Raw genomic sequence first — 16,727 nt, 5'->3', positions numbered from 1 at the left:
TTATAAAATTTAAAAAATCAAAGACATTAAAAGTATATACTTAAATAACTTCCTAAGAAATTTTATGTCAAAGGTTTTCGTTTCAAAAAAATTTTATTATGTTATTATGATTTATTTACTTTAATTTTTATATTGTGCATATATGTCTTATTCACGTATTTAACAAAAGAATTTGTAATTAGTATGTTCATGTATCTACTACAAGAATTTTGTTTATTTGTGGAGGTTTTTTTTTCTATTTGTGGAGGTTTATAACCCCCATTGAATGGTTTTTGGGGGTTTTTAAAACCCCCAAAATTTGAGGTGCCACGAAGTCTTTTGTGGAGGTTTTTATAAACCTCCACTATCTATTCAGTGGGGGGTTTTTGTGTGTGTTTGGTGGGAGTTTTATAGTGGACTTATGTGGGAGTTATAAAACACTTTTGTGGCAGTTTAAAACCCCCACAAATTGATTTTCTAATTTAACAAAAATTAACTATTTTGTGGGATTTTTAAACTTCCACAAACCTTTTAATTATTTATTTATTTTTAATTTTAAAACATTTATTAATTCCATCTCATTTACACACTACTCAAATAAAAAATTTATTTTTTAATATTAAAATTTAAAAACTAAATCTTTTATAGCACAATAATTTCTCAATGACACTAAAAAAATAATAATTCCTCAATTTAAGACAATGTAACTATATATAAAAGTTCTTAATGTCAATAGTTCCAAATATAATTGCATATAATATTGTTCTACATAACTATTACTATTTTTCATTAAAAAATAAAATAGAACAACTTCAATGTTTCAATATCATCTAACTACATAATTGCAATAACAGAACCAGTAATGCACATGTCCATGGAGTTCTCCACACACAAATGATTGTCACGCAGTGTAACTGAATAGCATGACCCTGCAGATTATAAAATGTTGATCACCATATATAGCCTTACTAAAGTGTTTACAGTAATTTATTTTTCAAAGTAAGAAAGAAAAACAAAGTATGGACAAGCATAGGAAAAACAAACAAAAGGGAAAAAAAAGCACAATGTTGGTTGAATGATGAATGCATACCACACTTCTCGCAGTGGAAATAATTCTCTTGACCACCAACCCTGTTTCCAAATTAGATCATAAAAAGTTAGCTTGTATGTCATAAACTCAGGTGACATAAGAGATGGATCTACTCAAACACAGCTAAGTGAACCGCACCTACAGATTCCGCAATCATCACAATGAAACTGTTGTTTCCCTATCTGCAGATTGATTAAAAAAGCATTCAGCATCATTGAGAAAGCAAGAATATTAACAATCCCAAGCTGGAATCATGCATCAAATTCAGTCTAGTCCATCTCCAAGAAATAAGTTGGAAGAAAAATACTTACCGGCTGCTTAGTGTCACAAACTGCACAAACAACCTGAAACACTTCAGAAACTGAAAAATATATATATGAGACTTCTAACATGATAAACTACAAATCTATAATAGACTTCTAACATATTTAAACCAAAATAGGATATAATTATTATCTTACCTCAACAAGTGCTTGTTCAAAAGCAATAGCAAGAAACTGGTGAGAGAAAAATCAGTACCCACTTCAATTATAATTATTATCTGTCAAGAAATTGAAGGATAATATGATCCATTAAATTAAACAATAAAAGAAGACACTAAAACAGGAATAAGAGGATAGGAAATAAGGTAGAAGAAGAAGGGCTTTAATTAACTAAGTAATTGTACTTGTACTAAGCATAAACAGAAGGTAGCTAGTTGATTATATATAGGTAGGTTGTAGATCGATAACTGATACACGTACTTGCTAGGAAACAAGACATGCATAAGGAGCAGTGGTTATTATTATTATTATTATTATTATTATTATTATTATTATTATTATTATTATTATCTCTTTTTGTTGACACTGATAAAGTAGAGTCTAATCTTCTCTGCTAGTGAATGTCATTTAAAGCAAGCAAACTAAAACTATGGTTTATCCTATCTACTACTATACTACTCACTACACTAGATGTACTGTGAGCATATGGCGAGAAGTAAGAAAGAGGGAATAGCTCTATTCTATTCTGATCCAAATTAAAACTAAAAATAAAGGATCATGTAGCAGAAAGAGTACTTTTTATTTTTTGTACAAGTGAATAGAAGAAGCAAAATCTTGAACCAAAGTAAATGTGCAAAAGTATCATAAAACAGCAAATCCAAGATAAGAAAATTCTTTACATTTTCCTACCAGCATCATAAAAATTGAACATGTATTTATTTAAAATTTTATTTATCATCAATTTAGCAATTTTATTTAATGTTAAGAGCAGCAAGGATAGTTCAATATAAGAGACTTCTACTTTATCTATTTACCATAACTGCCTAAATGATAAAAAGAGACCTAACTTCCTCTGTTCCTATCCTCCATTCTTCACAGACTTCTACTTTATCTATTTAACATAACTGGAATCAGGTTCTTAGTTATGAGACCAATGTGCTAAGCAAGATAATAGTAAATAAATTCATATGGGGTCATAGACTTACTCTCCATTAATAGTACGCTCAAGAGCATCATCCTCTATGGACCATGTGTGTAACTAGTCATTTGCCTTCATACATAACCAAATCAAATGCCTATTAGAATCCATATCACAATCTGATCGACATAATCAATAGAATTAGTCCAGGTGTGTCATTAATTTCTTCTTAGTAACAAAGTATAAATGGAAATTGTATTTGAGTGGCATACTTTGTCTGAGAGCCTGTAACATACTAGTCTACCTTCAAGCTTGGAGCTGCAAAAGTAGCATTATCTTCATGTTGCAAATAAATGATAAAAGAAAAATTGCAAGACATGTTTTAATTCTTATTGTCTCCAAACAAAACCTGAAAATTACTTTTCAGTATTATCAATTTCTTCAATATTATTAATTTACAAATCAAGATCCATGACAAAACGTTCATATAAGAATGTAGCAAATACAAAGATCAATAAATTCTCAAATATTTCTCCACTATATATATTTTATTTATCTATATAAGGCATTTTGCAAGTGGAAGAGGTGCGGAAGCAGGAGCTGAATCATAATCAGAAGCAGAAGCAGCAGCATCCCAGTAGCCTCGTAAGATATCAGTTTCTTCAACAGTGAAACCCAATGAAGTGAGCAATTCATAGACTTCAACAATTACGTGTTAACACATAAATTGCATGGCAACATTCGTGACCAGGTGGGACTCACCATTCAAGAAGAACAGAACAATCTATTGGTACAAGATTTTAACTCTAATAGCATATATTTAAGAAACAGAGACAAGTGAAATATGGAGAAGAAGAAGAATACCAGCGCAGCTCGAAGGAGAAAATAGATCTGAAACAGTGGCACGATTCAGAAGCTTTCAACCGCGGCAACTACAGCGGCAACGATGGCGGAAACTGCGGCGACAACGGCGGCAGAAACTGCAGCGACAACCGTAGCTACAAAGCAAACAAATCTGAAACCAATAATGTTGATAGAGGAGATGGCTCGATTGAAAAGCTTCCTACAATTGTGGCAGAAACGGCCGCAGAACCGGCGATTGCAACGGCGGCGGAACCAGCGGTGGAGGTGGAGAACTTAGGGTTTTGTCTTCGCCAATCACCATTCTCTTCTCTTCTCCCTGACTCGGTCTCAAAAATTAAGAGGAGGGTTTTTTTGAGCTGAAGTATAAATTTTAATTATGAATAATTGTTAGGGGATTTATAAATTATCATAAATAAAGGGGATTTTGGAGGTTTTTAAAAACCTCTACTAAAAAACTCCCTCAATTAAATATAAATTTTGTAGTGTCCCATACATATATTGCGTCATGCATATGTAAGTATAAGTGTCTTTGCTTCCAACTCTGGAAGTAATTATAATATTTTTTGGTTTTTAATTTTTATAGTCAAGAAAAAATGTATGCAAAGCTTTCTAGCTAATCTCTGATTGTATATTTGGAGATTATATTAGTGGTCGCTTCTTAGAATTTTTTTCTTTTAAAAAGAAGATTTTAAAGAAAGGATAAGTAAACTCGGGCATTAAATACTTTCATTCGAAATCAGAATGAGAAAAAAAAATATCTAAAAAATGAGAGAAAATTATCTTCAAGAAGTTAATGAATTCCATATATGCTTTTGTACGTAGGTATTAAATGCATTCAAGAATTTTTAAGATTCTATTTTGATTTTTGACACAGCATTTTTTTTCATTTTTTATTTATTTTTGGATTTTTTAAATCATTATTGTTTCAAGAGCACAAAATAATTTAACTAAAAAAAATTTATCGATCTCTTTAATAATAGATCTATCGAGTAAACTATTAAAAATACATCTAAAGTATCTTAGCACTGATAAAAATACTTTTAAATTTTAATTTATTATCGACAAAAATTTTTTCAAATAATTTTAAAACGTATAAAAAGAATTTAGCTATGATCAAAAACTTACTCCTTAATAAAAAAGTATGACGTGATTTACTTGTAAATATTAGAATCTTACTTTTTATATAAGAAGTTTCATTTGCCACATCATTTTTTGTATTAACGTATAATATTTAAGTTCATAATATGTATATATTTGTCACATTTTTAAATAATTTAAAGATATTTTTATCAATAATAAAATTTAAAAATATTTTTGTCAACGATGAAATAATTCATATATATATTTTGAAAGTTTGTCTTAGATCTATTCTTCTACATATTTTTCTAATCATAATATTTTTTAATGATTTTGATCTGTTTGACAAAATCAAAGAGATACTTCAGCGCAATTGGACAGCTATTTTAGTGCTCATTTAGTGCACAGCAAACAAAGCTACTGATTTAATGGTTAAGACTGCTGTTTTAAACAAGCAGGTGTATTTAGAGTGGTTACGGCTCCCTAATAATTTAGACATTATGATTAGAGAAGAGTACTACTCTTTTTTTTAGGTTCTTTTTTTTTGTGTTATGTTCAGTCATTAAAAAAAAGTGTTTATTGTTTGTTTTCCTTTATATGAATTGAGAAAATTGTCTTGTTAACATGCTTTTAGAGTCCATTGTAAAAACATCATAAAAAGAATATTTTACTAAAGTTATTAATTAAAAAGATATTTATATTTTTAATGTCCTGATATATAAAAAAATAAAAAAATTATTATTATATTTTTAAAATATATTATTAGAGTATGAATTGAAATAGTATAGTCTTGCTAATATATAAGAATGACAATTGAAAAAAGTGAGCAGGTATTCCAATACCACACACGTTTCGAATATTAACTGTCCATTCCATTATTTGTCTCATTATTCACAAGTATTTTATTTATGAGAAAAGAATAAATAAGTTTTTGACATTTTGATTTATGGATATTTAAATTTTTTAAGATTGAAAAATATATTTAAATTTCTGACCTTTTAAAATTTTGGACATATCAATCTTTGATATTTATTTGAATTTGTCAGACCCAATAAAAAAATTAAATGTGATTCTCGTTGTACTAACCTGGTTGATATGGATGCACACAAAGAAGAATTTTTTAAATTGGAAAAATTAGACTTAGAGATCGATGTGTCTAAATTTTAAAAAAATCAGAGACGTAGATGTATTTTAAAATTTTTAAAGACTTAAATATTCACGGACCAAAAGGTCAGGCATCGATTTGTCCTTTTTTTTTCTTTATTTATTGGCTCAAGTCTATCTATATTCGTCGCGAGTACCTTACAAACCCATACAAACATATTCATATCAATACTCGTCCAATCTTAAACGTGATACATTTTGTCTTTGTTTTTACAACTCTGCTAGGAAGACAATGAAAAATCTAAACAATGTAAACAATGGAATGCATATTTAGCTCAATACATATAAAAAAAATAAAAAACACTCTACAAATTACCTAAATAAAAAAATTCACTTAGTTGTTTCAAAAAAATAACCATCCCAAACCCTAATTTACCAAATCATTTCACTTCAATACCCTCTTCTTTTCCAACCAGCTGCCACCCTCACATTCATCAATAATCATCCCACTTCACTGTTGTTACTTGGCTCGCTACACGTCGCCACCGGTATCGCTCACCCCTAGTAAAAATAATTTTTTTATTATTTTAATTTAGTTAATATGTGACGAATATCACGGATACTAGTTCTAATTTTAATTTCTTTTTGAATCTTACAAGAATATTTGTGGGATTAAATAGTGATTTAAAATTAAAATATATTTTTTTCCAATATTTAGTCTTGATTTATTTAAAATTTTATATTATTTTTAATTATTTCATTAACATAATTATATGAGTGATAAAATTTTATTGGTTCTCCATTAAAATGATACTGTATCTCTAAGATGATATAAATAAACTCCAATAAAAATTCTAAATCAATTCATTTTTTAAAAGTATAAAAAATAATACTCTAAAAACACATCATTTAAAATGCTCATTATAACATTATTAATAAAAAGTGTTAAATTTTTTATTTTAATAAATATAAAATAAATATTAAAAATATAAAATTTGTATTATTTACATAAAATAAATAAATAAATAAATAAATAAATAATCTATCTGTTTCGGACACATATAACTTAAATACTAATTATTTTACTATTTGATAATACTATAAAAATAAAAAAAGCTAAAATTTATTACAATAATTAATAAATAATTAATAAATATTAAATAAGATAAATTTTAATTATTTTTTATTAATTCTTTTATTATTAAATATTTTCATTTACTACTTTTGTTTTCTCTCCTCAGTTATGATCGAAAAAAAATAACACTGCATTATTTAATGACGAAAAACTTTTTAATCCCTAATTGATGCTGTTTATGATCGAAAAAAAATAACACTGCATTATTTAATGACGAAAAACTTTTTAATCCCTAATTGATGCTGTTTATGATCGAAAAAAAATAACACTGCATTATTTAATGACGATGCTGTTTTTGTTTTTCTTTAAATGCAATATATTTAAAAACAAAAATAGTACATACACATTAAATATTAATCACTAAATTAGTCATTACACACACATACGTACACATATATATTATTTTAGTTATTTTAAATATATATTTTATATTTTAATATATATTTTATATGAATGACTAATTTAATAGTTAATTTTGTATGTACATCTAATATAACAAATTTAAAAATTAATGTATGTATTAATGTATAAATTATATTCATGTAATTTATTAATTGGTAAATGTATTAGAAAATTCAAAACAATAGTTATGAATGATGTAATTGTAAATTTTTTGTTAGCCAATTATTTTTTTGTTTTCGTACAATTTCTAGTTAAACATTATATTTAATTTTATATAATTTTATAAGGCCTTAATTGGATTGGTTCTCTATAAATTACATAGAATCTCTAAATTTCAGTTTTCTTCCGTCTTTTGTTCACCATAAATCAAAGAACGTAATATAGAAAATATACTTATTTCTTTTTTTTGTTATATTTCATTTTAATCTGTCCATGATTGTATCCTAACCTTGGAGACTCCATTGAAAATGCTCATTATAACATTAGTAAAAATGGTTAAATTTTGTATTTTTACATAAAATAAATAAATAAATAATCTATGTGTTTAGGACACATGTTACTTAAATACTAATTATTTTACTATTTAGTAATACTATAAAGATTAAAAAAAAGCTAGAACTTGTTACAATAATTAATAAATAATTAATAAATATAAAATAAGATAAATCTTAACTATTTTTTACTAATTTTTTTGTTATCAAATATTTTCGTTTACTACTTTTATTTTCTCTCATTAGTTATGACTGAAAAAAGATAATGCTACATTATTTAATGACAAAAAACTTTTTTAATTACTAATAAATGCTGTTTTTGTTTTTCTTTAAATGCATTATATATTTTTTTTGGTGACTTGAATGCATTATATTTAAAAACAAAAATAGTATATACATATTAAATATTAGCCACCAAATTAGTATATTAGTCACTAAATTAGTCAACACATATATTATTTTAGTTATTTTAAATGTATATTTTTTATTTTAATATACATTTTATACGAATAATTAATTTAGAGGTTAATTTTTTATGTAGACCTATAGCAAATTTATAAATTATATTCATGTAATTTATTAATTGGTAAATGTAATAGAAAATTCAAAATGATAGTTATGAATGACTAAAGGTTGTAATTGTAAATTTTTTTATTGATCAATTATTTTTTTCGTTCAATTTCTAGTTGAACAGTATATTCAATTTTATAGAATTTTATAAGGTCTTGACTGGCCTGGTTTTCTGTAAATTACATAGAATCTAAATTTCAGTCTTTTTCAATTTTTTGTTCCCCACAAATAAAAGAGAATGACATAGGAGGTATACTTATTTCTTTTTCTTGTCATATTTCATTTTAGTCCGTCCATGATTGTATCCTAATCTTGGAGACTCGAGCTCTACAATTTTATTTTTATATTCTAACAAATTTGTTTTTTTCATTTCGTGAAGAAATTGATTATACATAAATACGGTTAAATCATATTGTTCGAAATTTTTTTTTAAGTCAAATATTTCATCCATTCTTAAATATATATTTATCATAAGGTATTATTTATACATGTCTCTAAATTTAGCCAACTATTAAAAATTTCACACCCATTCACAAGATTGGATCAAGTTGGATCGGCTTAAATTGTCATCTCTATTATAAAAAGAAATATTTTACATTGGAAATGCTCATTATAAACATCATTAATAAAAATTGTTAAATTTTTGTATTTTAATAAATATAAAATAAATATTAAAAATATAAACTTTGTATTTTTTACATAAAATAAATAAATAAATAAATAATCTGTGTGTTTATGACACATGTTACTTGGATATTAGTTATTTTATTATTTGATAATACTATAGAGATAAAAAAAAGCTAGAATTTGTTATAATAATTAATAAATAATTATTAAATATTAAATAAGATAAATTTTAATATTTTTTATTAATTTTTTTGTTATCAAATATTTTCGTTTACTACATTTCTTTTCTCTCATCAATTATGACCGGGAAAAGATAATGTTACATTATTTAATGACAAAAACTTTTTTAATTCCTAATAAATGCTGTTTTTATTTTTCTTTGGAAGCATTGTATTTAAAAACAAAAATAGTATATACACATTAAATATTAGTCAACACGCGCGCGCACGCGCACATACACACATCTAAATTTGAGTCTTCTTCAGTCATTCAGTCTTCTTCCGTCTTTTGTCTAAATTTCAGTCTTCTTCCATCTTTTGTTCATCACAAATCAAAGAGAGTGACATAGGAGGTACGCTTATTTCTTTTCCTTGTCATATTTCATTTTAGTCTGTCTATGATTGTATCCTAACTTTGTAGACTTGAGATCTACAATTTTATCTTTATCTTTTAACAAATTTGTTGTTTTCGTTTCGTGAAGAAATTGATTATACATAAATACGGTTAAATCATATTGTTCGAAACTTTTTTTCAAGTCAAATGTTTCATCCATTCTTGAATATATGTTTATTTTGAATTTTACAAGAATTAAAAAAAAAAGATAGTTGCTTTGGCACCATTTTAAAATTAGAGGGTACATTATCTTCTCATCATATATATTGTTGCATAATAGATCTTAGTTGTAATTTAAGAAAAAGTAATTTACCTCTGATTTCTGAATGATACTAAGTATACTTACCTTAAAAAATTTGTTGAAATGTGTTAAAAAGTAGGTCAAAATTATCTTTAATAACAATAATTACTCTTCTTTATTATTTTAGTTGTATTCTCTTTCATCCATTAATTAATTTTGGGGAATCATTGAAGAAGAGATCATAGTATTGAGAATATTCAATTCCATTGATTTGTAGAGAGAAAAAATTTCTAAAAAATAACACTTATTTGAGAAGAAAAGAAGTGCGTAAGGTCTTGGGTCAAATATGATCATAGAAAAAATTTTCAGTTTCTCTGGCTTGTTAATTCGTGTTTTTAAAAAGTGAGTATCTATCTTTAATTTTGTTAGATTTTCAATCCTATGTTTTGATTATGGCCTAGTTCATTAAACGACATGGAAATTGGCTAATCTACGACTAGTAAGATTCAAAAATCCATGTGACATTAAGAATGAAGCATTTTGTTATTACAAGAAGAACAATTCATTTAATTTATGAAGATGTTCTTAGCCTATACGCAGTTATATATATAGTTCAATCAATTTAAAATGCTTTTTTTTTTCATATAATTTCTTTAACAATCTCATGCATTTGACAATTGACATATATTAATTAAGGTTTTAATGATTATTCATGCAGGAAAAATTTTGAAAAATGAAAAAAAAGTGTGTGAAATCCAATAACAACGATGCTAGAAACATCAATGATGTTTTATACTACGAGTTGTTGGTGAATATTTTCATGTTCCTTAATGTTGTAGAGCTTGCAACAGTATCAAGAGTGTGTAAAATTTGGCGTGAAGCTCGTAGTGATCCTAAACTTTGGCATAAGCTTGACCTTAGTATACTTTGCAATAAGCCTTTTAACATACCCAGAATGCTAGGATCTTGGAAAGATTCAAGTGAAAGACTGACTAAAGTCTTGAGGGGAATCTTAACTCTGAGCGAAGTAAGGCACATTCGTTGTTTTGTGTTCAATTACTATGCTTACTTAAAGGACGAACACTTGCTCCTTGTTGCTGAAAGGTAACACTACTTTCAATTATTCTTTGTGCTCGGATTGCATAATCATATATGCTATATTATATACATAAAGTGTATGTATGTCTAAAAAATTATGATTGGTGACTGGTTTGAGGCTTTGAGCACTTCATTTGTGTGGTTTGATAGGTAATACTATTGAAGCAGAATTTTTTAAGATATTTTTTTCGAGTAGAGTATCGTTTTGTACTCAATGTTTTTTTCTAACGTTTAAATTGTTCTATTCAAGTTCCTATCATTTTAAAATTGTCTCAACGTTGTCTGTCATTAATAAGTTGTTAACAAAATTGACGACGGGACGAAATTGAGACAATTTTATATTAAGATAACTTCAAGTTAAGTTGTAGAATATAAAGTTGTAGCATGAGGATACAAAAGCTATGGCAAAACTTTTTATTCTTCAAGTTAGTAAATCTAGATAATAAGGTGTATCTACTAAAGTTTTTGACGCTCACATTAGTAATAATCTAAAATGAAAAGACATAAGAATTAGAAATAAATTAAACATCTTAAACAAGTGTTAAATTATTTATTTATAGTTTATAAAAAAAATAAAAACAAATTGAATAAATTCATATAAGATTTTACGTGAATATAACCATTATTTATTAACTTTCTCATTATTATTATTACTGAGGTAGAGTTTCTCATGTATCATATTTTCTGGCAGGACTCCAAATCTGAAAATGTTAGTTCTACCTGCCATATGCAACTTATCAAAAGAAGCAATTGAACATGCAATTAGTTTATGGGTAGGGCTTGAATCCATCACAATTACCCGCATGATCAATCATAAGGACATTTTTCCTGCAATTGGCAAATACTGCAAAGGAATTACCGGTCTGAAATTCACTATTGGCTTTGAAATGGATCATGCTAGAGCCTTGATTGAACACACTCCAAATCTCAAGTTCTTGAGCCTTCAATCCATAATAGTGAGCTTTAGAGCATTGCGCTGTGTGCTTGAGAACTTGAAGCATTTGGAGATTGTGAACATCTGCCATAGTCTCATCATAGACAAGCCTGACACATCAAACCGGGTTGTTTTGTACACTTCTCACCAATTGCAACATCATCAATGGCCGCTCCTCCACCGTTTGAGAAAGATTCTGACTTGTCAAAGTAATAACGGGTGTGCCATATGCAAGAATAGGATGGCGGGTCAAAATTATTTGACGAAGAAGGCATTATATGAAATCGTGAATAAATTATATGATCATGAATAAAGAAGCTTGAAATAAATGTGGTTGTTTGAACATACAACATTTGAATTACTTTCATGGAAGTAGCTATTATGAATGACTGTTATTCTTGTTTTGCCATAAATATATATGAGTATCTATGTTGGATAATTTATATTCCTATATGCAAAATTAGCTGTTATTCGGGGAAATGAAATAGTCTTGCTAATATCTAAGAATGGCAATGGGAAGAAGTGAACACATATTCCAATACCATACATGTTCCGAATATTAACTATCTATTCCATTACTCTTTCTATTATTTGCAAATATTTTATTTATTGTCTCAAATCTATAATCGTCGTCAGTGCTTTATAAATCCATATATATTCATATTTATACTCATATTCATACTCGTCCAATCTTAAACGTGATACATTTTGTCTTTGTTTTTATGACATTTCTCTTATGGTCCTACCTAAAATATAATCTATGTCCTAAAAAAAATATAAAGTACTAAAATATCATGTAAGTTACAAATATAATAATTAAAATTAGGAAAAGTATAGGTAACAAACAAAATTTTTGAATAATGTGTAAACAATGTGAATTAATAGGATTAAAAGAGTAAATTTAATTAGTAACATTAAATTAGGGTGTAGTGTATTTTTATTTGATTGGTGGTTGTTCATATTGTTCAAAATTTTCATTGTTCCCCTAGCACTCTCCTTAAAATTATCAAACTAAATTACAAATTCTATTTAAGCAATCTTAAAAAAAATTTAAATTCACCAAACTGAATTTATCAAATTCAATAATCTGTCTCATTAAAATTTATGTTTTGGAAGTGTGGGACGACCACTACTCAAACTCACTCTATACCGAAACAATTATCATTAGGTACCCATATCTGCCCTTAAATTTAGTCAACTATTGAAACACTATAAAAAAATTACTGAAATAGCAACCGATTTTAGTGACCAACAAAATCAGTTGCTAATAGTGACCAATTATTTTTTTATATAAAAAAAAAGTTGGTCGCTAATTTCTAATTTAGAAACCGATTTAGCGACTGCCACAAAAATCATTCTAGTTAGAAGCTAAATTAGGAATTAGCAAGCGAACTTAGTGACCAACATTTTTTGGTAATAAAAAACTATATCAGTCACAAAATCGATAGCTAATTTTATCATTAGCAACCGATTTAGATACTAACATAAAAAATAGCTGAAAATTTGTTAGTTGCTAAATTGATCGCTAAGGTGTTGATCTCTAAATCGATCGCTAATAATAAAAATTAGTGACCAATTCAACGACTAACAAAAAACTAAGGTGATAAAGTAGTAGATCACAAAAAACTAGGCTAAAAATTGTTGGTCACTAAATCGGTTACTAAGGAGTTGGTTTCTAAATCCGCCACTGATGATAAAATTAACTACTAATTCAACGACTAATTAAAATATAAGGGGATAAAGCAGTTGGTCGCTAAAATCAATTGCTAATTTTATCTCCAGCGACCGATTTGGCAACCAACATAAAAAACATGCTGAAAAATTATTGGTCTCAAAATTGGTTGCTAATTTATTAGCACCTACACTAAGAAAAATTTTAAGTATCGTTAGATTTACCGTTGGATTCATCAAATAAATTCGCGAGTAATCAGTTTACCGTCGTCCCAGGGTTGACGGTATAAACGGCTTGTTACCAGCGGATTTTCCATCGGTGTTTTCAATGCATTTGTCGAGACTGAGTTGACAATTATCCGATGGTAGTATTTTTTATTTTATTTTTATTTTTTTGGACACTAATAAACCACAATTAGTAGTCGAATTAAGTTAACAAAATTATTAGCAGAAATATAAAATTATCAAAAATTAACAAATTATTTTGTTAAAAATAAATGATCTGAAATACAAATTAATGTCACAAAAGTAGAGTATAATGAAGTAGACAAAGAAAAAAAAATAAAACCCCAACCCCTATAAACCCCGGTAATCGTCATTGTCGTCGTCGTGGCTCCCCTGCTAAGGCGTGAAGAAGGTGCTGATGTGGGTGCCCCACCAGCAGCGTTGCCTTTGGAATCAGCAGCGCCGCTGCCTCCAGCGCGTATCTACTAGTTGTACTCCTTCATTTGCTGTCGCAATTGATTGAGCTACTTCAGCTTCTCCGTCAAGTCCGAGCTGATTGCAACGGCTCCTCCCACGCATGCAAGAAGATCGTTGTACCTCTGCTCAGACTACTCCGCTTACTGGTGAAGCTTCTGTGTCAGCTTCTGCTCCTCCTCCCTCAAGTCAACAACCTCCTAGGGATCGACAAGGCTGGTGGCAGAGGCAGAGGAAGCCGCCAACGCAGAGGAGTGGAGACCACTAATGAAGAACGACTCCAACTCGAAGCGACGATTCTTGTGGGGGCTCAAAGGTGGTGTTGCGCCGAATTCGATCCCTATCTACCATTGAGGTCTCGAAGCCGGCTTTGTCATTCCCATCAGGCAGCTGAGATTGCTGGGTCTCGGCCTCCAATCGCTGCGTCTAATCCTTCTGTGTGTCAAAGCACCAAAGCTTACAAATGAGTAACAAGAAGATGAAAAATATCCAATAATAAAGCTGATGTTTGAAGCATATTTCTCTCTCTGAAAACTTCCAATCAAAATCTCCACCGTTTAGAATGAAGAACAAGATGAGATAAAGCTACAGTTCAAATTTCAGGCCGATCCAACAATGAGAGAATGAGAATCTGCTGTTTGAAATCTGTTACTTTGCACAAAAATGGAAATTCTGTTTTTTCCTCTTCTCTATCACTTTGTGGTAGGGATGACAAAACTCTCCGAAGCACGGGAACTGCCCCAAATGGGGATCCGAAGACGGAGAATTTTCTCCGTTGGAATGGGGCCAAAATCTCTCCGAGGCTGACATGGAGACCCGAGCGGGGATCCCCGCCCCATTTTCGATAATCTCCGAATTATTAAATTTACTTAAATACCCTTAATAATTTATTCTAATATAAATGTTTTAGTCATTTCACATACCATATATATATATATATATATATTGAAAAATCTAACCCTAATTTTAAAAGTGTCTTCCCTTCTCTCGATAACACTAATATTGTGTCGTCCCACTTCCTAGTAACCCCAGAAGGCCAAAACTCGCAAATCCAAATCTCCTATAGCATCACAATCATACCCATTGCCATTCCTACTCAGTGCTCATAGTGTCGTCACCTCCTTGCCGCCTCATTGTCTCTGATCGCGGCGTCCTTTCCCTCTTCAACATTACGTGACTGTGTCCTTGTATGTTGTTATAATATTTTTTTATTTTTTATTACAACTTTCATATAAATGATCAATATAGGAAGATAGGGAATGGGACCCCACGGAGAATAAAAATTCGCGAAAAATAGAGATTGGGGACAATATTCCCCCATGATGAGGATTGGAGCGGGGATGAGAAGCAAATCTAGGGGTGCAGACGGGGAGCGGAAAGGTATCTCCCACCCTCACTCTGTCCCGTTGCTATTCCTATTTTGTGGCTGCTCTCTTTCACTCTCAAATGCCCCAAAAATTCTAATTAGGGTAATAATGCAAATATACAAGAAGACACTCAAAAAATTAAATTTGAGCCTCACAAAAAAGAAAAAAATCTAACAAATTAAAAGCTAATGATCTTACTACTTTTGTTTTCTCTCATCAGTTATGACCGGAAAAAGATAATGTTACATTATTTAATGACGAAACAAATTAAATTAGTTTTTTAATTCCTAATAAATGCTGTTTTTGTTTTTTGTTGAATGCATTATATTTAAAAACAAAAATGGTATATGCACATTTAATATTAGTTACCAAATTAGCCTTTATATATATTATTTTATTTATTTTAAATATGTATTTTATATTTTAATATATATTTTATATGAATGATTGATTTAATGGTTAATTTTTTATGTACACCTAATATAACTAATTTATTAATGGGTAAACGTATTAGAAAATTCAAAATGATAGTTATGAATGACTAAAGGTTGTAATTGTAAATTTTTCTGTTGATCAATTATTTTTTTTCATACAATTTCTAGTTGAACAGTATATTAAATTTTATAGAATTTTATAAGGTCTTGACTGGTTCTTTATAAATTACATAGAGTCTAAATTTCAATCTTTTTCAATCTTTTATTCACCACAAATCAAAGAGAGTGACATAGGAGGTACGCTTATTTCTTTTTCTTGTCGTATTTCATTCCATGATTGTATCCCTAACCTTGGAGACTCGAGCTCTACAATTTTATCTATATCTTTTAACAAATTTATTTTTTCATTTCGTAAAGAAATTGATTATACATAAATACGGTTAAATCATATTGTTCGAAACTTTTGTTCAAGTCAAATGTTTCATCCATTCTTAAATATATGTTTATGTTTATTTTGAATTTTACACGAATTATAAAAAAGACAATTATTTTGCCACCATTTCAAAATTAGAGGGTATGTTATTTTCTCATCATATGTATTGTTGCATAATAGATCTATTTTGCACATTTTTTTAATGGTTTTCATTTTTTTCAAAAGCTCAACGTAATAATAAGAGACATATGAATAGTTATATATGCAACATATCTTTAGTCACCAAAAAAATGTCTAACACATCTTTTGTGCAAAAGTATCTTTTTGAATTTGTGTGACATTTTTTTTTAAATTTCTTACCTCTTTTTAGATTTGTGTGAATTTTTTCTGAATTTTTTGTATAGATTTTTTTTTATTTCTTTTATACTGAATTTTTATTTAGGTTTGATAAAAAATAAACTCTAGAGCTTTCAATCATAGAAGTTAGGATATTATGTC

The 16,727-nt window shown here is 28.4% G+C and overlaps 1 protein-coding gene and 1 long non-coding RNA gene across 6 annotated transcripts; one reads left to right on the top strand and one right to left on the bottom strand.

Annotated features, from left to right (window-relative positions):
• Positions 1-671: 671 nt before the first annotated feature.
• On the bottom strand, positions 672-3,723 carry LOC107639810 (uncharacterized). Of its 5 annotated transcripts, XR_015880688.1 has the most exons (8): positions 3,335-3,716; positions 2,743-2,788; positions 2,538-2,602; positions 1,531-1,610; positions 1,381-1,430; positions 1,208-1,251; positions 1,070-1,110; positions 672-908 (listed from the first exon to the last, which is right to left on the bottom strand). It is a non-coding gene; the product is annotated as an uncharacterized LOC107639810 (long non-coding RNA). The 5 variants fall into 5 exon arrangements; XR_015880686.1 differs by having other exon boundaries at positions 2,538-3,130; positions 3,335-3,723; XR_015880689.1 differs by having other exon boundaries at positions 2,538-2,649; positions 2,743-3,722.
• A 6,603-nt stretch (positions 3,724-10,326) lies between these two features.
• LOC110270770 (F-box/LRR-repeat protein At3g48880-like) lies at positions 10,327-11,957 on the top strand. Its single transcript, XM_021120220.2, has 2 exons — positions 10,327-10,697; positions 11,383-11,957. The coding sequence occupies exons 1-2, from the start codon at positions 10,327-10,329 to the stop codon at positions 11,936-11,938; spliced, it is 927 nt and encodes a 308-aa protein (XP_020975879.1). The 3' UTR covers positions 11,939-11,957.
• Positions 11,958-16,727: the final 4,770 nt, after the last annotated feature.

This window comes from Arachis ipaensis, chromosome B4 (genome assembly GCF_059453495.1).
Source record: "Arachis ipaensis isolate K30076 ecotype BB chromosome B4, ASM5945349v1, whole genome shotgun sequence".
Classification (NCBI taxonomy): Eukaryota; Viridiplantae; Streptophyta; class Magnoliopsida; order Fabales; family Fabaceae; genus Arachis; species Arachis ipaensis.
The sequence above is the reverse complement of the archived record's forward strand: the minus strand, read 5'-3'. Positions and strand labels throughout refer to the sequence as shown.